Source organism: Diorhabda sublineata, chromosome 9, assembly GCF_026230105.1.
Source record: "Diorhabda sublineata isolate icDioSubl1.1 chromosome 9, icDioSubl1.1, whole genome shotgun sequence".
Classification (NCBI taxonomy): Eukaryota; Metazoa; Arthropoda; class Insecta; order Coleoptera; family Chrysomelidae; genus Diorhabda; species Diorhabda sublineata.
The window spans coordinates 10135654-10159334 of NC_079482.1; the positions used below are offsets into that span (position 1 = coordinate 10135654).

The 23681-nt window shown below is 29.1% G+C and overlaps 1 protein-coding gene across 2 annotated transcripts in view; it reads left to right on the plus strand.

The window, feature by feature from the left end:
* The window catches only part of LOC130448647 (myb-like protein AA), a 44373-nt gene that overhangs the window by 15282 nt on the left and 5410 nt on the right, over positions 1-23681 (plus strand). The window contains exons 8-12 of one of the 2 annotated variants that reach the window (XM_056786099.1): positions 452-830; positions 1963-2195; positions 3916-4053; positions 5532-5778; positions 8515-8798. In XM_056786099.1, the coding sequence (XP_056642077.1) occupies positions 452-830; positions 1963-2195; positions 3916-4053; positions 5532-5778; positions 8515-8798 (1281 nt within the window). The remainder of the gene's footprint in view (positions 1-451; positions 831-1962; positions 2196-3915; positions 4054-5531; positions 5779-8514; positions 8799-23681) is intronic. The other variant, XM_056786100.1, reaches the window with a different exon arrangement.

Below are 23681 nucleotides of genomic sequence, written 5' to 3' on the forward strand. Positions count from 1 at the left end.
AAAATGAAAAAATCCTCTAAATAACTGAACGAAAAATGACTTTTCTACAACCTAGTGAAAACTGTATCTCGATATGAAAAATACATAATTTGATAAATAATATATATGTTAAATAAGTTTTCTAATTTACAATACTTTATTCTTATCTGACCACTCTGAAGAAAACTCCTAAAATTGACTATAGAATGGAGCAGGTAAGGTTAAATTTTTCATTTCAGTTTTATTTTATTCTTTGCGATTTTCATGAAACCAAAATAATGATGATGAGATATTTCTCTTGAACAGAACATTTATGGATACAGTGTATATGGTTGTTACCTAATGAATATGTTGAATTTCCAGTTTTAGTGTCTTCACTAAAAATGTAAATTGAATCAATGTACCCAATAGGTTGAAATACAACTTTTTCCGTATTTTTTTTGATTAATTTAATTGTTAATGTGTTTTACAGCAGATTAAAGATAAAGAAAGAGAAAAGGATAAAGAGAAAAAGAAAGATAAAGACAAAATCAAGATGATTAAATCTCCTCCTGATAAATCGAAGAAATCCAAAACAGACAAATTTCCAAAACCGGAAAAAGAAAAAAAGTTCAAGGAAAAAAAAGATAAATCAAAGAAAGAGAAGGATTTAGAAAATGTTCCTAGACGAGAATCGACAAAAAGGGCAGCAAAAAAGAAGAACAGTCTATCAGAGATTGGTAAAGATGATGAACCAGAGGAGCCACTTGAGTTTCAGGATTCAGATTCAGATCCAGCTTGGACACCTGCTGCTAATAATGATGAAGAGGACGGTGCGTTAGTTATTAAAAAAAATAGAAGAGGCAGACCACGTAAGTATGTTCTTTATAGTGGAAAATTTAATCGTATATTCATATCAGTAGATCAATACTACACTGCCGTACAGAGTTTGGAAGTAGTTCAATTTCACGATGTTCTTAAAAAATTTTGAGGATTATCATTCCACATCCGTCACCTCACAAAAATTCTTAGATTGTAATAACTATGTATGATATCCTTTTTTATGTAATTTTGAATAGTTTTATTGAACATTTTTGGTAGTTTAGCAGTTTCGTCTCTATGTGTTTTCCTTTTTTGGCATTCCGCTTTTGCCTGTTTTCTTGCTTCATTATATCTTCTTTTATTGTTATTTTTATTGTTATCTGTATTTTGGTTCATTAGTCTGAGTCTGGCTTGGTTTCTCTTCTCTAGCATCAATCTACAATGTTCGTCAAACCAATCTTTTCCAGTGCTTATTTTTGAATGTCTCAAAAATTTTTGCATCGTTTCTTTCAGTGATGATTTTATTTGTTTCCATTTCTCATTAATGTCCATCATTTCGGGCTGCTCCATTCAGCTTTGCTATTTTTCATTTCTCTATATTTCTTAGTATTTCTTCACTCTTCAATCTGTTCATATTAAACTCAATCATCGCCTTACCTTTTGTTTTTATAGATGTTTGCACCTCCGGCTTCATTTTAGTTATGTTCAGAACATGATTTAAGTCTGCATCTGCTCTCTTAAAAATTTTGACATCTTTTATTGTTTTTTCGTGAAGTCTCTTTGTGCACTTGGTCTATTTGCTTTTTGGTTCTCTCTAATAGTATTTACTTTTTTGCAACTTTTTCTTGTCTGAGCCTTTTGCCAAATCATTTGAATCCTTACTCCATTTCCAAACTTCCCCATTTATAATTAGTTTTGTGTAGCCTATTCTCATCCCTCATACTTCTCTCTTTCCTCTCCCACTCCTTAAATCTTCTCTTGCATTTCTTTCTCTTTTGTAGTGAGATCATCATTATGGGAGACTATCCCATCTTTCATGTGCCGTAATTTGTTTTGGTTTTTCAATATCTTCATTTTGTCTTCAATTGTTACACACATTTCAATTCCAATTTTTTTCACTCCAAATTTCGAATTTATTGTTGGTGAAAAATCAAATTTGATATTGTTATTTTATTCTACTAGTTGGCAGTAAATCGAAAAAAAATTTAAAGAATCTAATATCGGTTGCTGCCCAAGGAGCGGGTATCAGCGATGGCGATGGTTACGGTAGCGATAATTCTCACAAAAAGAAATCTTCACACAAACATAAACAACCTCAACAGCCTCAGCAGAATATTGCACCTACATTGGAGGATAATATTGCAGCATCAATTCAAAGTAGTATTCCATCTGTCATTGACGAAGGACCTTTCAAAGTGAGTAATATATCAATAGATGTTAATTTTTTTAATATATCATAAAGGTACCCTGAAGTTGTTTGGCTTAAACTGTGAAATGTTATAAGTCGGTTTTCAATTCTATTTATATATATATATATATATATATATATATATATATATATATATATATATATATATATATATCTATATATATATATATATATATATATATATATATATATATATTGTTTGTGAGATAGCTGAGACCCTAAAAATATCAAAGAAAAGTGTCTACTTGTCAATAAATATTTGAGTATGTCCAATCGACTGTCAGCCGAGTAGACTGCACATGATGAACCGACTTCAAAGCGTGGCAAAACCCAAAAGTTGGCCGAAAATAGTATTTTGGTATAAGCATGGTATAATATTCATCGATGGAACACTATAAAAGGTGACTTATTACGTAGCGTTATTACGAACTATTTGAATAATACAGAATATCGTACAATTGTGCATATTATGACATCCACCACTCTTGATACTATTAAACAAAAATGATGTAGACTTTTCCAACCACTAAACTGAATATTTGAACTGAGCTATCTTGATGCGATGCGCCAGAGTTGACTCCACTGGATCTTCTTTTACAATTTTTTGTAGCATGGACACTGGGTGGATGATTTCAGACTAGTATTCAGACTTTAAGTTTCCAGGCTATTCCAGGAGCTGGTGGCAACTGTTCTTGTAGCTCTTCCCTCAAAAAAGCTATTCCCAAATTCAGTGAACAGTTTTTTGAAAGCAGATCTTATTGTCTATCAATATGCATCAATAAATTCATTAAAAGTAAGGTCAGGTGTTTTCTGCCTATGTACTTCCTTGTTATAGTCACCTTTAAATGGCCAGCCTTGATCATTACCTTAGGCTCAAAATATTACACTTTAAATACTTAGATAAATTATAGTTGCTTATTGAGTTACAGGGAATCAATATAAGCTTTAAAAAAGATTTGATTGTTACAAAGAAAGAGTAGATTATTAAAATAATAGTGTTAAGGAATCTGTAAAATTTATTCAAATTCTCATTTCTCCAGTGGCGAAGAATTTTTACCCTGTCGTACGGCGTGACACCCAGTTACTCACTAAGAAACCACACTTCAGCTAATTGTTTTAGATTAAATTCAATATTTCAATTCATGGGTTAATATCTCAAAGATTTCTAAGAGCAACAACTAAAGTGGAATCTTTGGTGGTCTCAATAAAAGTCTAATAAATCATTTTTTTGTTCATCCCGAAGTCACTGTGGGTTGCATATGAAACGTTGTGTTTCCTAGGAATCAGTCTACAATTGAAAATATTACTAAAACCGGTCAAAGGGTTCAAGAAGAAATGAGCTGCAAACTTCGTTGAGATTTAGTCATAATATGCAGAACATTAAGTCATGAGAATTAAATATTTGCTTAAAAAAATCATTTAGTATGAAACCAATACCTATGTATGCAATTCTAAGATCCGAAATATTGAATAGTTAATATAAACCCAATTATCATTCCAATAAATATGTATATAAAATATTTATAATGATTAGATATTCCATATGATTAAATTTAGGGGTTTCTTTAATTTATTTTATTCATATAATAAACTAGATTTATTTTTCTTTTATGCAGTCGAATAGACTAAAGGAGAAACAAGATCAGGTAACAATTTATTAAGTATATTTCTCTACTTCTAAGAATTTATATGTTTAATTTTTTTAGGCTGGAGAATTTGTAGTAATTAAGTCTGAACTAAAAGAAGAATGGCCTGCAATCTGGAGGGTCGATGGTAAAACACTACTTCAAAAATATGAACCTTTTGAACAAAACGGCATAACATTATATCGGAATATATCAACGGTAAGAAAAATTGTATCAGATCAACGAAATTTTACAGTAAAATAGGACAACACAAAATGTTTATGTGCAGTATTTGAGTCGGTCAATATTCGTAAATTAATGTTGCATATTGATGAGCATTGTCACACACTGCACAACAGACAGTTGCATTTTTTAGTGAAACTATACTCGCCTGTTTTGACCACGTTTGATATCTGATTATTTTTTAGCCTAAAGAAACATTTACGTGGTAGACGTTTAACAACAGAATTTTAAAGATATTCGACGTCATGTTGAAAATATTTTTGATGTTTCAAAATAGCTTAGCTGTTTATCAAAATTTAATTATATACGAATGTAAATATTAATGAATTCAATTCCTTGAAAGGAAACCAATTAGATGTATATTCTAATTTATCTGAATTTGATATTCAACATATCAAACTAAATTATGCACAGAGGTGTTCCCAGCATTTTATCTAGTATCATCACAATTAATTGCTATATTTCACTTACGAAGTGTTTGCTTGATTCAGATTTTGTAGCTCTTTTATCTACATTTGTGTATGTAAAATGCAGTTCGCATTACGTCATGCTGGAATTAGAATTTTACTGGGATTTGTTATTTGTTTGAGTGATATTTTTTGTGCTTAGCGGCTATTATAGAGTTGACCTGTCTTTATTTTCTTTCCAACTATTGTACTTTCTATTATCAGATCATAATACCGTCGCTACATGCAAAAACATTAATTGAAATACCAAAGAAAGAGGTATTGAATACTTTGGTTTCCAAAAAAAATGGATAGGACCCTGTGGTTGAGAGGATGAAATTAATTTAAAATATGGTAAATGAATGTCGTAAATCACAAAATAACGCACACAATTTTTTCCAATAATTATACTTATTTTATGTTGTTATCGATTCACTTGTAGAATTATTAACAAAAACGATTTCATACTGAATACATTGGTTACACCAACACTCACAATTACACTGTATGACGCACGTTTCGATAACCAAGTTATCGTCTTCAGATACTGAAGGTAAACTAGTTTACCTTTTTGGTTATCGAACCGCGTGTCAGGCAATGTAATTATGAGTGTTGGCGAAGTGGTGGTGTAAAAAGTGTATGTTTGGTTGGAAATATAATCTTTTGTCTATAGGAAGGTTCATTTGTGTTCATTGTAATTGACGTTCTTGTATATGTTTTGCCACTCTGATAATTTCATATTTTTCATACGTTTGATTAAATTAATCATTTAATTTGATGCTTTCCAAATTCTGTGCTATGATTTTATTTGTTACCAGTGAGATAATAAAATGTCACTTTTGAATTTTTTTATTTGAAGAATTGAGGAACCTTTACCATTTAATTTATTCAGTATCCAACTTTATGGTTAGTTTGTCAATCAATTTATATGTATGTCTTTCTTTGGAAATTAATATGATTTGATTGAATTCTATATAACGCTGATTCAATAAATAAACTTTCTTTCAGTATACTTCCTGGACTCCCGAAAGTAAAAAGGAATATATGGCTGTACCGGTGAAATACAGGTCACAGAGTCAGTTAGAAACTATAGTAGAGTTTTTAAAACATGAAATAACAATTGTAGACTTTGATTATCAGGAACAGTGTATGAAACAGTTTGAACTCTATCAAGATAATTTTGAGGTGTATATCCAAACGCTGATATCCCAAGCTCTAGATAGTAATTTTCTCATGGAAATATTCCATGAAAAAGGTAATTTATATTTAGGATTTAGATTAAAATTTGCATAATTGGTTAATAAATTTTAATTCATATTTTGGAAAAAAATTAAGTAAAATTGCCAATTGAACTTCCAAAACATATTTTAAGTCCATAAAAATTTATTAGATGAAACAATCTATGTATTAAAATATATGTAACCAATTTCACACGGTAACTTGAAAGAACATTTGTACATAAATTAATACATTCTAATACCTATTTAATTTCTTCCATTTATTTGTTATTCTTTAACAAAAATTATGTTGGCAAATTACAAAACAAATAAATACAATCAAACTTTCTCAAGAGGACTTAATGAATGATATTCTCTTACATCTATGATTAACAACTAGTTTAATTAGTCAAAAGGGAATATGTCCAGTTTTATTGTTTATTATGATTTCTGGGCAGTGTCATCTGCAAATGTAGCTAAAGCAAAAGGTATTAAAGAATTAAAGTGAATAGAGGTTTTCTCGTATCATGGGACTACTTTCTTCAAGAATAATTTTTTCTGAAACGCTCGCAAAATCAGTTCATTTCTTACCAACTTTATATCCCTTCTCAGTTTCATCTGAATTTATTATTGCATCAATGTAACCACTTGCACAAATTAATTTTAGATCCTGTTTCATATTCATGATAGTTTTTTAAAATCCTCAAAAACCGGACAAAAATAGTAATGGTATACAGACATTGAAATTGCCATTTACATCACCCAACACCTTTTCACCCTTCATTGTTGGGACCATCATGCATTTTCATTCAGATACAGATAATTTCTTATTGTCGAAACAAGACCTATATACATCACGTACAGAATCCACTTAAGTCAGCTCATATCTAAGCTCACGAAATAAGAATGCAATAGCGTTGTTTATGAACTTTATTGGGTTTTCTTCAATGTATAAATAACTGTTTGAGGGTAGTGTATATGTATCCAGACATGAAGGGCTGATATGTGTGAATCTGATATTGCTCAATAGTGGTGTCATTGAAGAGTTCACATGTAAGATGTCCATTATATCAGTAGTTTGAATACAAGAGATTTCAAAAATTGTTTATTTTTGGTTGTGAGTGCCTCTTTGCTCTCATCAGACTAATGGGTGGTCTTTTATAGTTTTTAGTGGAATGTGAATAATTAAATTTTAAGACCATACTTTTCCTATGTTTAAAGTAACAGCAATTTCTTCACATTGAAAATTGACGAGGTTTCCCAATTGATCAATGATTTTTATTTTGACGTTGTTCATCGTTTCAACACTGACTGGGAAATAAAAGATATTTTGCGTGACTACTATTTTATAACCAGGCACCATTGGAAAAAATTGGTGAATGATATGCACAGGTTTTCTGTTAAATTAGAATTCGGTTGCTATGCTGCAATCAATGCCTGTCGTGTTCACTTTAAAAATATTCACCAGTCAGTCTGAAACATATCTCAAGTTTGGTTGAAGAGTATCTTTGAGGAAACTATGCAAGGAACCTAGGGTGGTGTCTGATTGAAATGAGATGAAGTAATTGCTGTGCCCAGACAATTTCGAAGTATTTATATCCTGTGTTATTACAATACATGTATCTTTCTTTATGCTTTTCATTTGACTGTTCAAAACTTAAGCTATACCAATCAATTCATATGCACTTTTCACTTGAAGAAATTGTTCATATAGACGCGGTGCTTGTTCCTGTCCCTAAAGTTGCAAGTAGTGGTAGCAAAAGCGGTAGAAACCCACCATTACATTACGAATTACACAATTTTTTTTGATACCATCTTTTTTCCACCTTAGGCCAATCCTCAGTTTAAGTTCCCATTTCATAATATTGACAAGCATCCCTACGCTACAGTGCCGACAATATTCATTTTCTCTCTCGTTCGAGACACTTCATCTATACTGCGCATGCTTGAAAATGCCGATCTGGAACCTCAGAGGATAGTGAAATCGTTGCCATTCTGTCTTAGTAGGAACAGCTTCCACTTTTAGAAACTGTCTATATAGAAGTATTACGTATATGGTGAATCGGTTGGCAATCAACCAACAATGACTTTCATTGAATAAGTGTTATGATATCTGAACGGTCATGTGACTCATATAATCAACGAACAATACCCTTATATATCGAACTGTTACGTGATACACTTCGTATATGCCTTTTTGATATTGAACCCTTATGTACCACCTAGTATATAACTCTTTCAATGTACCCCGCCTTTTTAACATACCTCTTATTTCAATTTTTCTTGTTGATGTTGAATATCTGTTATCGCAAGATGCGATAATGATCCAATAATTTATTGTTACTAATTGAATTTTTCTGTTGTTAATTTATTCTAATCTTGAATAAAATTCTCATAATATTTAAATACATAATATATCCTATAAGGAATCCATAAACGCGTTATAGTCTCTTCTAACGAAATATTAAACTTACTTAACGCACTAGTGCGTGAGAAAATCACAATTCAACTTATGTATTTCAATAAAAATTTTGCTGGTATTGTATGTAATTCATGTGTAAAGGCATTTTTTATTGTCGCATTCGCTTGCAGCTCATTCACATTCGTCGAAAAAGGCTACTACATTAATAACTATTTTAACACGCTTATATATGTATACTTGTATGCTTGTATGTAACGGTATTCCTTGAAAGTAACAAGATTAATGATGCTACACTATTTATTTCCAAATTCCTCAACTAACGGTTTTAATACTTGGAAATCTATTTATACAGATGACTACTTTCTCTCGAACGTGCAAACCATTGATGACATAACAGATAGTAAGAAACAAAAATTCTTCAATCTCTTGAGGTGGCCCGCGAACGTTCAAGCAGCAATATGCACCTGGCCATGCTTCAATGTTCTTAGAGAAGTTAGCGTTTCAGATGCTGAGACAAAAAATTGTGTAGCGTGCGGTAGAATCGGCGTAACTGCCCGGGTACTCATGTATGGCCAGCCTTATAATTCTACAACATTGGAAGGCTGCCAGCCTGATCCTAATGCCATAAATGAAAAGGTGAGTTTAATGAGATTAATATGAACCATATATATATATATATATATATATATATATATATATATATATATATATATATATATATGGTATATTTATATATATATATATATATATATATATATATATATATATATATATTTATATATATATATATATATATATATATATATATATATATATATATATATATATATATATAAATGTTCTTGATATTTGGTTTCTTCTGTTTTAAAATTAGTTTTATCAAATAATTTTTAGAAGAAAGACAAATATTGACTTTTCGACTAATTTTAAGTCTTTATCAAAATATGATATTGACACTGGCAATTTGCGTATTTATACTAATCACCTACATCATGGACAACAAAATAAGAATAAAATCAAATTATAAATTTGTTCTAATAAGAAAAATAAATTTTTGCTCAGTCCTCAAATATATAGAGGTACTTAATCAATCAAATTATTTGTAGTTTTATTAGAATTTACAAAATAGAGCTATAAATTTTACTTAAATTATTTAGGTATTTTTTATCATTGATAGATTAGATTCCGTCTAAAGAATTTTTGAATCTTCATGATTGAATTTGTTTTTTTGATATTTTATGGTTCGTCAATGCAGTTTTTTTGTTTTATCGTTTTGATGACCTCTTAGTCTATTTTCTAAATACTGAGATGTCTGCCCTATGTAGACAGCGTCACAATTAATACAATGAATATTCAAGAAAAAGGATGAACAGGTACTACAATCATTTAAAAAAACAAAACAGAAACGAAACATCAAAACAAAACATTTTTCCTTGCCGATGTACCAGGACTTTCCCAACAATTATCTAATTATTTAATAAAAATGATATTAGTATATTAGTATATTAGTATAATTCATAAAGGAATATGTTATCCAAATATTTTACTAAATTAAAATCTACTATACTAAAAAACAAAAGAAGTTATATTATTTATCAAGTGCCTGGTATTAATTGTGACGCTGTCTACATAGGGCAGACACCTCAATATTTAGAAAATAGACTAAGAGGTCATCAATATGATAAAACATATAGAACTGTATTAACGAACCATGAAATATCAAAACACCATAAATTCAATTTTAAAGATTCAAAAATTCTTGAAACGGAATCTAAACGAAAAAGAGAATTTTTATAAATGGTTCTTATTCATAAGAACGAAAAAGCTATAAATGATAGAAAAGCCCCTAATAATTTAAGTAAAATTTATAGCTTTATTCTGTACATTCTAATAAAACTACAAATAATTTGACTAAGGAAAAATTAATTTTTCTTATTAGAGCATTTTCTATTTTGATATTCATGATGAAGGTGATCTATTGATCAATATAAATACGCAAATTCTCAGTGTCAATATCATATTTTGATAAAGACTTAAAATTAGTAGAAACGTCAATATTTGTCTTTCTTTTAAAAAATTAAAAAAAATATTTTGATAAAGACTGAAGTAAAGTTGAAACGTCAATTTTTTATTAATCTTCAAAAAATTTTTAAACTTATTTTACACGTTTCAACTTTACTTCAGTCTTTATCAAAATATTTTTTTTTAATTTTTTATTTAAAAGAAAGACAAATATCGACGTTTCTACTAATTTTAAGTCTTTATCAATATATATATATATATATATATATATATATATATATATATATATATATATATATATATATATATATATATTTTAATTCGAAGTGTTATTCCGCTTGGTAGTAATAATGCAGTTTTTGCAACTCTACAAATAAATCGTGAGATTTTATAATACTTGGATGTAATGTTCTAAGTTTACAGAAGGTCAAGGAATTTTCAACTGTTTCTAAAATGTCTTGAAGTTCGTTGAATAACTTTCAAATAAATGATATTTTCCGCATTTGCTTGAAAATCTAAAATATCTCTTATCTCAAATATTTTCGTTTTCAATATTTTTTCATTAAATTTAATGTCCTGAATTGTCTTATTAAAATTATTTGGTGACTAACAGAATATTGCATTCTAATTTGATTATGCAAGTTTTCTTGGTTTTGTTTTAAATGTTTCATAATTGAGTTAATTCTTTCTCCATCTTCAGAGTCCAAGTTTCCTGTAATTGTTTTTACTATTGATCCAAGACCATTAATTAACCCTCTCTTTGGTCTATCTAAGGTAGAATGAATATTAATGTTTCAAATTTTTCTTCTATACTATTCCTAGTGTACTCCATTATATTTATAATATTTTCTGTTTCAGATAGAAAAAATGTATTATTAGACATATTATATTTAACGTAATTATATTGTATACTTAACTTATTATATTCTACGAGTAGTGGACTTAAATTATAAAAATAAACAAAAGTATGACTGGATTTCTGCAGCTTGGCATATCCAAGATTTTGGGAAGTATTCCCAAGTTATGGGTAACATCTTGATGATGAACTTAAAATAAATTTATAGAGAGTCTTTTTAGGACGTTTTATGTTTGAAAGATGAATATTTTTGTGTCTAGTAGTGATTTTAGCTGTTTTTAGTCGGATATTTTTGCTTTTAATTTATTCACTTTATTTTATTTATTTTTGGTTTTACCTTGTGTCAGTTTATTATGTATGTGCACTTGTAGTGTATCTGGTAATTCTTTACGGCTTTTATTTGCTTTAGAGATTACTTTTGATTTGTTTTCCTGTAATTTTTTATTTAAATTCGAGTATAAAATTTTCATTTTATCTTTATGATATATATAATTATTAACTAATTGTTGATCAATTTCTATATCGAAAGGTGCGTTACTGTTTATGTTTCCGGTAATTATTTCGTTTGGTTTTAATTTTGAATTGTAAAGAAGTCTTTGCCAGCTATATTATAAGCTGTTTCTTATTGGGAACGTGGCAATGAAACTACCAAAGTGGACTAACTTTAATATATTTTCCGAGCTTTCTTATACTCATGTATTCATCGTCTGGGTAATAATTAATTAAAATTTTTGGTGGTTTTGAATCGTATTAATTCTTGAAAAAATTTCAAATTCATAGGTGTCAAAATTTTAATATTAAATTGAAAGAGTCTTATTAATATTTGTTATATAGCTTCTTCCATTTTGACTTTCGTGTCTTCTATATTGTCTACTGGTGACCTAATCGGTTCAGAATACTATTCTATATAAAAGCTGACAAAATTTGTGTCTCGAGAAAATATTTTCTGTGATTTTTTGTTTTATGAAATTGTAAGGTTTGGTAAGTTTGATAATATTTATTAGTCAGTAATGAACGTTAGCTACTGTTAAGAAAACTGGTTTTCTTATCTTTTGTCTCTCCCACCTAGGAGAATAATTCAAATTGTTTAATTTTAAAATTATAAACATCAATATAATTGTACTTGTTTATAATTTTTTCTTGTTGGCGGTTAATACTTTCTATCATAAAAAAATGAAACTACATTTATAAAAATCATGAAATATACATTCAATTATAAAAATACAAAAATTTTTTAGAAATACAAATATTTGGAAATGGTTGACACACATAGAAGGGGAAAGCTGTCAATGTTAGAAAAGACCTAAATAATTTGAGTAAAATTTATAGTTTTATTGAGCGCTATTCTGATTTCACTATAACGACTCATTTCGGTTTTCACTGATATAATTTCAAGATCTAGTTCGATAGTAGGTTTGGAATGTATCATGCAGTACTGGTGTGATACATAGTATCTTGTTCTGGAACCCTGATATTTCAAGGTTTGAATTACTGGCTGTACCCTGTAGCTATATTCTGCAAACCCATATTAGCTTTGTAAATCAGCAGTTTATTTTCTAGATTTAGTATCTTTCTCATAAATATATGGTTCTCCAGAGTTAACCTTGATCCAAGTGAATTCCAAGATATTTGATTTTTATGTACAAGAGATTGATTGCTAAACAAGACCTTTGGACACTTTAGGGTGAAAGTTACATGCACAATTCTAATTTGATTCGTTTTGATTTACCATGTTTTGAACCAATTTGTTGATTTATTTAGATGCAATTGAAGATGTTTAGTTGCTGTGTTTGGATTTTGATGGGATATAAGCAAAGATGTGATATATGCAAATGTTGCGATGAATCAAGAATGCTACCTTGTAAACCCATGATTTGATTGGGTATTGTAGATTGTTAGGGGAGTCGTTTCGTTAGGGTTTCTGTGTCCAACATCTCAATGTGTTAGTACTGCTCTTTCAAGGTACTTAAGCCTTTTAATGAAATGGACAAGATATTCGCATAATAGAGGCTGTGCTGTTTCCATGGCTTGCTCACGGAATCTGCAATTGTCGTCATCTGATATGCCTATTGTCTTAAGGTGGTATTTAACGGGGAAGTCACCTGTCAGAAGCGACAATCAGTTTAATGCGGTTTCTTATTATCACAAGAGTTCCTCAGACTTCTTAGCTGGTATGGTTATAATACGCATTGTTAGGCCTGGAGTGTTTCTCCTGTAAGACTCTGCTCAGTTCGTTATTGATGTGGCACCTCTTGAAGCCACAGTAAGGCTCGGTCATATATGGAGTCATTGCTCCTTTTTTAAAAGCTGCTCCTCATTGCCTGACGGCCTGATAGCTACATTAAGATTACTTTACTGTTAGCTAGTGCTTTTAGAGTTTGTTTGCACTCTCACTCTAGTTTGGACATGCACTCAATAGCTTTCAGGACCTTTAAGGCCGTTTGGCTAACTGAAAGAATGTGAATGTGCTTTCTAGAGAGGTTTGTATCCAAATACTCTTAAATACTTTTATTTATTGCTAACAAATCTACCTGAAAATTGATGAGTGATTTTTCGTTTTGCGCTAGTTTTGAACTATTTTTGTACCAAAGAGATACATTTGAAGCTTCGCGGAATATTTTTATTAACCTATGATTGGTGGTCATTAATTACCACTTCAAATGGGATATCTGTGTTCTTCATGATGTGCATTTGGTCTATTAATTTGTCACTGCTTTCTAGCTTTATCAATTCTAGAATTCTTGGGTGCCTGTCAGATTTTCTATCTGGCCCTTCATCATAGATTTGATGATTGATCTCATTCATTAATTGATTCTTTATGTATGGTCTTGTATTATTTTCAATATTTAATTGTTGATTTCCTTGTCTAGTTACTTGTGCATATGTTATATCTGGTTAGGTTGTTATTTGGGAGGTGCTTTCAATGTATCTAATTTTTGGATAAAGTTTTTCCTGTAACTTTTTGTGAATAACACATCCTCTATTGCTGGCTGTTTTCCTTTACAGTTAATCATTTCACATTATCTGGGAGTTCTTTGACAAAAGTTTTTTGTGTGGCCATAAGTGTTCATATTTTGTATAATGCAGAATTATTCTGTTTGTGTGGGGTGCTTCAAATGTTACTTCAACTAATAGCAGTTTGATGTTATGAATTTTTTCATTATTTTTATTTAGTTTCATATTCCCGATACTTGTAACTTCTTTAGTTTCTATTTCAATACTTTGCTTGATCTCATTTAGTTATGTGGAATGATGAATGTCCTACACAAAAGCTTTTCTCTTGTTTCGGTTGGTATGTATGGAATTCCGTGTTTTTATTACGGCTTTTATTATTTTTGTATATCATTACATGATTGCTTTTTATTCTATGTGTCTAATGTAGTTTATGTTTTAGAATATTTTACATCACACACATTTAGTTACATTTTTGTATAAAAGAGACCATTGCTTTCTTGGAAGCATCTTTCTTTTGGTTGTTATCAGTGTATCGAAAAATAATCTATATGGGTTTTTAAAGACAGGTATCTTAGTTCTTCTGTCTACTCTTCTTCAGTTTTCATATCTTCCAAACAGATTTCATTACCTGAAAATAACGACATTAGCTTTATCTGAGTATTGAGGAATTCTCTGGGAGTTTAAATGCTTCATTCATATTCTTGTTTTTGTACTATACTACTTATTCTGTTTTAATTTTATTCTCATAATTTTTCCATCAAATTTATGTGTTTTATTTTGCAATAATTCGCCAAGGACAGCGCTTTCTTCTATTGCGAGATAAGTCCCACTAAGTATTTTGTTACATTTTCTTTATATACTTTTCTGTACGACGCGACGCGATCGGCAATTTGTGCATTTTGCCCGGCGGCGACTCCGAATGATCGAAAATAGTACCATCCAATATTTTAGTTGGATATAACAAGGGAATGAGCCTAAAGTGACTCTTTTTGTCTTGTTAATATTTGGTAGTATTAGTATTATCAAATAAATGCTAAATAACATTTTTTTGTATAATATATATCAAAACATGCACATATCTTGTTGTCGATCGCTCTCGATATGGGATTTTTATAATTAACTCAGTAAGCTAATGTGATGGTTTCGTTTATCTGAAAGAATAATAAATATACACCAACTATAATCACCAAATACGTAAAACTTGACTCTAGATGAGTATTTAGATGCTACTTCACAAGCGTCATTACTACAGTTACAGAAAACCCATTGAATGGACTTTTCGATTTAATCTGCGTATTCTCACCGGTATAAATGAGAAAATCTAAAATATATCCAGCTTTGCAATCGGCTAGCACAAACCATTTAATTCCAAATCTGTGCCTTTTACTGGGAATATATTACTTAAATCCTATCCTAACCTAACCAAACAGAACTTTAAATAGTAATAAACTTTCATTTATGCACAGATTTTTTATATGTTCCTTGAATTTTTTTGTGTTATGAAACATAGGATGTATCTTGAAAAGTGTAGTACCCGACGCATCCAGATATCTCTGTCTTGATAATTTATAATATGCTTGTATACATTTTCAAACTCATAAAATTCAAAATTCAATATTCTATGAGTTTGAAAATTTATACAAGCATTAATACTATCCAAAATCACAATAATCTTAATTAATTATTTTTTACAGACGATGAATACATAAGTATTCGAAAGCTCGGAAAATATATTAAAGTTAGTCCACTTTGGAGTTTCGTTTGCAATAAGAAACAGCTCATAATATAGCTAGCAAAGGCTTCTTTACAATTCACATATATATACATATATTGATATATTAATACATCTTGATTTTAGGTCTCGTCTGATTTAAAATTAGCTTTTGGAAGAAAGATAAAATTTGACGTTTCGACTTTTCTTCAAGTCTTTATCAAAATATGATATTGACACTGACAATTTGCGTATTCATATTAATCAATAGATCACCTACATCATGAACATCAAAATAAGAATAAAATCAAAATAGAAAATGTTCTAATAAGAAAAATTAATTTTTCCTTAGTCCTTACATTTCAAATATGTAGCAATAATTAAATTATTTGTAGTTTCATTGGAATTTACAAAATAGAGCTATAAATTTTACTTAAATTATTTAGGTATTTTTTATCATTTATAGCTTTTTCGTTCTTATGAATGTGAACCATTTCTAAAAATTCTCTTTTTCGGGTATTGGATTCAGTTTCAAGACTTTTCCAATCGTTATATTTGAATTTATGGTTTTTTGATATTTCATGGTTGTTTAATGTAGCTCTGTTTTTTTATGATATTGATGACCTTTTAGTCTTTTCTAAATATTGAGAGGTATGTAGACAGCGTCACAATTAGTACAAAGCACTTGATATATAATATTATTTCTTTTTGTTTTGTTTTAGATTTTAATTCAATGAAATATTTGGATACCTAAAGTATTATGTCATTTATAACTTTTACTCGTTTCTGTTTTGTTTTTTAATTAATTGTAGTATCATTTTTTCTGGATGCTTATTTTCTTTCAATACAGTTTTTGCTTTTTGAATAGCTAAGCATCTAAATTCCGAATCTAATAGTTGGATAGATCTATCAGTCAAACTTTACACTGATTTTTTTTGTGGCATAGGATGACACAAATAACTTGAGGACCAAATTGGTTTGGTATACTATTCTATTCTTATGTTATTATTAAGTTTATCTTATCACTGATCTTTTCTGTTTTAAAACAGAAGAGACCTAAAATTAAGAACATTGAAAAGCATTAATATATCAAAAGGTCTAAGAAATAAGAAATTAAAGAAATTTATACTAACATGGATAAAATAATGCCTACCTACCATAATATTGAACTTACATATGGAACTGGAGCCAAACAGAATCTGAAAAATTACGAAAGGCATTGTGAATTTTCAATTTTTTTGCATCTGTTGGCGAGGTATAGTTTTTCTTCCCAAGGTCGAATTAGATAATTATTTTGTGTTTGATAAGAATTCATAGGATCTTGTTTAATTTTCCTGTAAGTTATCTCATCGTTTAATAATTTCATCATTTTATTATTATAATCTTGTGATTTCATAATAACAGTTTTATTAGATTTATCTGCTTTCAACATTTTGAGATATCTGTTTTGATTGATAAATTCTTTGGTTTTAGTTATATTTTGGGGTTTGATAATGCTCTGGTTTTAGTTATATTTTGGGGTTTGATAATGCTTTGTTGTTGTTTGTTTTTCAATTTATTTTCACAAATAGTGATAATATTACAAGTATCAGATCTTATTTTATTTAGAAATATTTTGTGCAAAATTGGGACCTAAAGATAAAACTTCTTTCACTTCATCTAATATGAGAGTATCAGTTAAATTTTCGATCCATTTTGATTTTATTTCATTTGAATTTTTAGCAGTAGGTTGTTGTTTCAATATTAGATTATAAATTTGCTTAATATTTTACTCTTTTTGCATTTACTAAAAAGTAATTCAGTTGTTTCTCAACATTTTTCTTCAAATTTTTGTAAAATATTAATAGGAATTACTTAACTTATTTTAATTGTTATGTTTTTCAAGTCATTTTCTAATTTTCTTATTAGAGTAGTTGATTAGGTAAAAGATACTTGAATGATTTGGAAAATAAACTTAGATAAAACGTGATTTTGATATTCATGCTTCAGGCGACTATTTGTAAATTCTATTTAGGATAATTTTAAATTTTGAAATTCAACTTATCTTCTTTGCATTTGAGTAGAAAAATTCGGTTTTGTGGATGATATTTTCGTAATTTTTCAGATTCTATTTGGCTTATTTTATCCATGTTGGTATAAATTACTTTATTTTCTTATTTCTTAGACCTTTTGATATACTAATGATTCTAAATGCTTTTGATTTCAGGTGTTAAAACAGAAAAGATGAGTGATAATTAGTTTGGCTGATAGAACTATCAGATCCTTATCATATTTTGATAAAGACTTAAAATTAGTCGAAACGTCAAAATTTGTCTTTGTTTTAAAAAATTATTTAAAATTCTCGATAAATTAATGTAAAGTAATTTGAATATTGCTATACTTTTATACATATTTTTACATTGTATTTTGACCATCATTTCAATTCTCAATGCATAGGTATTCGAAAGCTCGGAACGGAACTAGTTGGCAAAGACTTTGTTCCAATTGATAAATTATGTTGCTTTAGGGCTCCTTTTATTTAACTTTCGTTTAAAAATAGATAAATTCTTGACGTTTCGACCAATTGCGGTCTTATCAAAATATAATTTCCCATTGACAATTTACATAATTGTTCAATCAATATAGATGTTCCATTTTTTTTTTCGTTATGTAGATGACTGCATTAGCGCTGTACCGAAAAATGAAATTGGAAATAAAAAATTCAAACCTTATCATAATAAACAGAATGGTACATAGGGCCAAGTTCGTTATCAAGATATTTAAACTTTAATTCATGTCATCTTATTTCACAAAAGAGATCAGTAATTGTTAGTTTGGCTGATAGAGCTATCCAACGATCAGATCCTGAATTTAGATGTAAACAATAAAAAGATGCTTTAATAGAAAATAATTATCCTGAGAAAATGATAAAAAACATATTCAATAATAACTTTCTTTAATTTCTCATTTCTTAGACCTTTTGATTTGTTTGTTTCTAAATCGCCTTGATTTTAGATCTCTTATTATTTAAAATTATTTTTTTTATTTTTAAAGACAGGTAAAAAGTTGACTATTCGACCTGTTGCGCTCTTTATCAAAATATTTTTAAAATAAATAAAAAACTAATTCTAAATCAGAAGAGATCTAAATTCCAGACTATTTAGGAACATATTCAATAATATATAATCAATTGAGAAAGAAAGATAAACAAATACTATAATCAATTAAGGAACAAAACAGAACCTACACATTAAAATATAGAACACACCTTCTTACTATATGTACAAGGGCTTTCACCATAACTTATTTTTATAAATATAATATATTAGATCAAGTTATAAAGGATATAATACATTATGAAATATTTCACTTAACTAAAATCTAAAACACCCAAAACAAAAGAATATTGTATATCCAGTATCTTGTAATGACTGTGACGCTGTACATAGGACAGATATCTCAATATTTGAAAAATAGAAGAAAATAGTGATCACTGTGCAAAAATAAGTGAAAATGTATTATCAAAACATCATACATTCAATCATAAAGATTAAAATTAATCTTTCTTGTTAAAAAAATTCTATTTTGATTTTATTCTTATTTTGATAATCATGTAGATAATCTAACGATTAATATAAATACGCAAATTGTATGTGTCAAAATTTTGATAAAGACTAAAAGAAGTCGAAACGTCAAATTTTCATTTATCTTCAAAAAATTATAAAAGAATTTAATTTTAAATCACCAAAACCTAGAATCAAGAACATTTAGAAGCATAAACATATTAAAAGATTTAAGAAATAATATGTTTATGTTTCTAAATCGTCTTGATCTTGGGTCTTTTCTGATTTAAAATTAGTTTTTACTTACAATTTTTTAAAGGCATAAAAAACCTTCCAATCATATTCGAAATCGAAAACAATAATTAAATTTTAAGATAATTGAACTGCAATTCATGACATCCTATGCTCCAAAAAAGATCAGTGATAATAAGTTTGGCTGATAGATCTAACATCAGATCCTGATTTAGATGCTTAGCTATTCAAAAAGCAAAAACTGCATTGAAAAAACTTATCCGGAAAAAATTATAAAAAACATATTTGGGGCGTTGTATTTTTCTACGGACAATCTCAGTGATAAATTTTTTTATTTAAAAAAAATTTATTTCTTTTATAAATTTTATTTTAAAATCATTGTCCAATTATCGAAGATTTCAGAAACGTATAATCCATCGAAGTTTTATTTCATGCCTTTTATTTATTTTAATTTTTTTCGGAATAGTAAGAAAAAATGAACACCTCAGTCACAAAAAAAATATATTTATTAGGTATTATATAAAATCAAATTTTCATTTTTTCTTTAACTATGCTCAATTAGAATACAAGAATTTATTATTAACTAACTATATTTATAAGAATTTTTATTACAAATATATAAAAAATGACATTTAATACCACTCTGTCACATTTTTGCTGGTTAAGGTAACAAACTTTGGAATATTTTGCAAATAAATGAAATAAACATAGTGGATATTCTGTTAATACCTTGTATGGTCAATATGTAATAATATGTTGAGTTATTTTAGTTTATATTTTTTCAATAAACTGATCATATGCTACATTGACGTCTAATCACAAGAGGCAGAAAATTGTGACAGAATGTGATAGAGTGGTAGATATTAATAAGCCAGCATTTGAACTTATTTTTTTAACATTTTTAAAGTTTTTGAAACGAAAACAAAACATAATGGTTCTCTTGGTAGAACCATTCTTTGGTACACATAAAATCAGACTAATATTCTCTTTTCCCTTATTCTACTTTTCAAATACTTCTATTGGTTTATCAAATACGTAATAAACACGCCTTCCTCTTTTGACTTCTCTAGTACTAGGAAGTATTTTTATCAAGTTTTCAAACATCACATCTGATACATCTGATTTTACTAATTTAAATATTTTTCTAGTGTCATCAACAGTTTTATCTTCATCCACACAACTTTTTGCAACTCCAAAGTAGGTGTACTCAATTTTGTTTTTACTGGGTACTTTTACTAACATATTTTACTACCATTTTTTATTAATAATGGGTAGATGTTGTCAACAGACAGGTCATCTGAAGTACCCGATTTTATATGCACAGTTTTTTTCTGATTAAAAAGAGGTTGATCATTTTCATCCTCTGAACTAGAAATATAAATAGTCTCATAAAATCTCTTTGTAGGAGTTATAATTATGTTGGTTATATCAGCCAGTGGTTCTTGCAAATCTGAGGTTGGGCTGACTTTCATCTCATGTTCAGGCAATTTGCGATAAGTCTTCAAATTGTAACAATCACAAAATTTGTGGCAAAAACAACTCAATGTTCGGTAACTCAGCACTCTAGGTTGCTGAGCAAGTAGTTGGTGGACGTTCATAGTACCTTTCAGCGGAATAATTTTATTTGGAATTTCCATTAAAATTTGGGCAACATCATCTTTATCAGCAAGAAATAGCTTTACCTTACTGAGGTCTTTAAGTGCTTCATAAAATTGTAAAGCGTTGATAATGTCGTGTCCACTGGCGACGAAATTGTAAGCTAAATTTTTTATAAACCTTCCATACCGTCAACTGCTCCCTTGCCGTGACCGGACTCAAAAAAATTCCAGGTGGAAGGTGAAATCTGTATTGTTTAAAAAATCTTGTTGCAAACAGATAAAAATTATTTTTTTACTTGTACTGTCTTGCTGGTCCATCAGAAAAAAAATGAACTGTCTTAATGTGGGGTAATTCTTTTTGAACCCAATCAAGTACCGGATGTAGGTGGGCCTAAATAGCTGCAGGGCCAGAAGACAGAATACAAAAAGAAGTGATATGTTTTTCCTTTGGAAAAGTCCAGTAATACACTACTGCGGTATGCAAAGTCACTTGATTTCGTGATCCACCGAAAGGCACTGATTGAATTTCTTCGTGGTACTTACTCGTACAGGCGTAGTTTTCACTATAGTCAATATGTAAGCAATTTCGGTTACAGTCAACTCATTTATACATTGGCGATATGATTTATATTGATTTCTAATATTAAATATATGTGATTTAAAAACTTTTAATTCTTCTTCAAATTTACTAATTAAAATTTCAATTGTAACTTGGTCGGTTTTATGTTTTTACTGATTTTAACTTTTTTCGTTCTTCCCAATAATATCCGTTTCTCTAACTCATTGTACCAATTCAACTAGTTTCTCTTAGTCGATCATATTACTATATTTGAGTTTCTTTGCTTCACATTCAGTGCATTTTCCTTTCATCCATGTTAATGAATTTACATCGCATACAATGTGTGAGATTAACAGATTCATGTAATTCGTTTTGATAACTTTGTTTTTATAGAGAGCAACTTTCATAAATGTAATATTTGCGTGCAGCTTACACATGCAGGTTTCGAGGACATCAGTACGAGGTGATACGACATAAAATGGTTTATGTCCTGCAAAATAACTTTAGTGACATTTAACGTCCGGATTTTCTTTTCGTTCTTCCCAATAATATCCGTTTCTCTAACTCATTGTACCAATTCAACTAGTTTCTCTTAGTCGATCATATTACTATATTTGAGTTTCTTTGCTTCACATTCAGTGCATTTTCCTTTCATCCATGTTAATGAATTTACATCGCATACAATGTGTGAGATTAACAGATTCATGTAATTCGTTTTGATAACTTTGTTTTTATAGAGAGCAACTTTCATAAATGTAATATTTGCGTGCAGCTTACACATGCAGGTTTCGAGGACATCAGTACGAGGTGATACGACATAAAATGGTTTATGTCCTGCAAAATAACTTTAGTGACATTTAACGTCCGGATTTTCTTTTCAAAATGATAAGTCTAGAAACAAAATTCGTTTCTGCATCTTTTCTTTTATGAAAACTTACAGTCTCGTTTTTCCCAGCAGTAGCTCGTGATACATCATCCCTGAGATAACATGTATGAATTTTCTCTCTCAATGAAATACTTATTGGTCTTAATGTCTTAATATATAGTTTTTTTATTTTCTTTTTATTCCCAAAGTCTATTGAAACAGTTTAAGTTTTAGTCCCGAACGGTTAATTGTTGTGTCTTCAAGAATTTTTCTCAAGCAGCGTTTTGTTTTATAGTCTTTAATTTTTTTTGTAATGTTCCTTAATGGTATTTGTCAAGATAGTATTTTTTTTTCTTCTTCGGTGTCTTTAATTTATTTTTCATTTTTTTAATAGTTTTGGTTATATTATGTAATAATATCTTTTTTATTTTTTTGACATTGTCTTTTTGTATTTTCGTAATTTCTTCCGTAATTATTTTACATTGTCTTGAAGTTTCACATTTGGCCTATAAATTTTCGATCTGTCTCATCTAACCTTTTTTCTACCCCTTGCTCTAGCAGTGGATGAAATTGGGGTTAGTGAACGAGATCTAGTGCTTGAAGGAACAGGTGTAGAAGCCGGAGCATTCATTAGAACATTCTGCAAAGCTTTCTGTTGTTCTCTACTCTTCTTGTTTCTAATTTGCCATTTTCTTTTCATTTGTCTGTGTTCTCATGGTGTCAAATCTTTGACAAGCTTTTTGCGAGTATGGTATCTTTCTAAGTCTTTTCGTTTCATTTCTGCAATTTTTTCGGTGTCTTGCTTCCTTTTTTCACGACAACGTCGCTGCCTTTCTGCCACAGATAACGCCATTTTTCAATTACTCCGATGATAATACCTTAAATGAATGAAATAATTGATAATGTAATATATAGATCACAAAAAATAATAATTTACTATTGTAAGAATCAATTAATACAAAGTTTCAGACAAAATCACCACTTCGTCACGAGTTATGCCACTTCGTCACAGTTTATTTGTGACAGAAGTTTAAAATAACAGTGTTCGAGGATTTTAACATTCATAAAATTACAAATTGTTCGTAAAAGTGGGCGAATATGACAAATTTACTGGGAAATAATAATATTACATATATAAATAGTAATTAAATAAAATTTA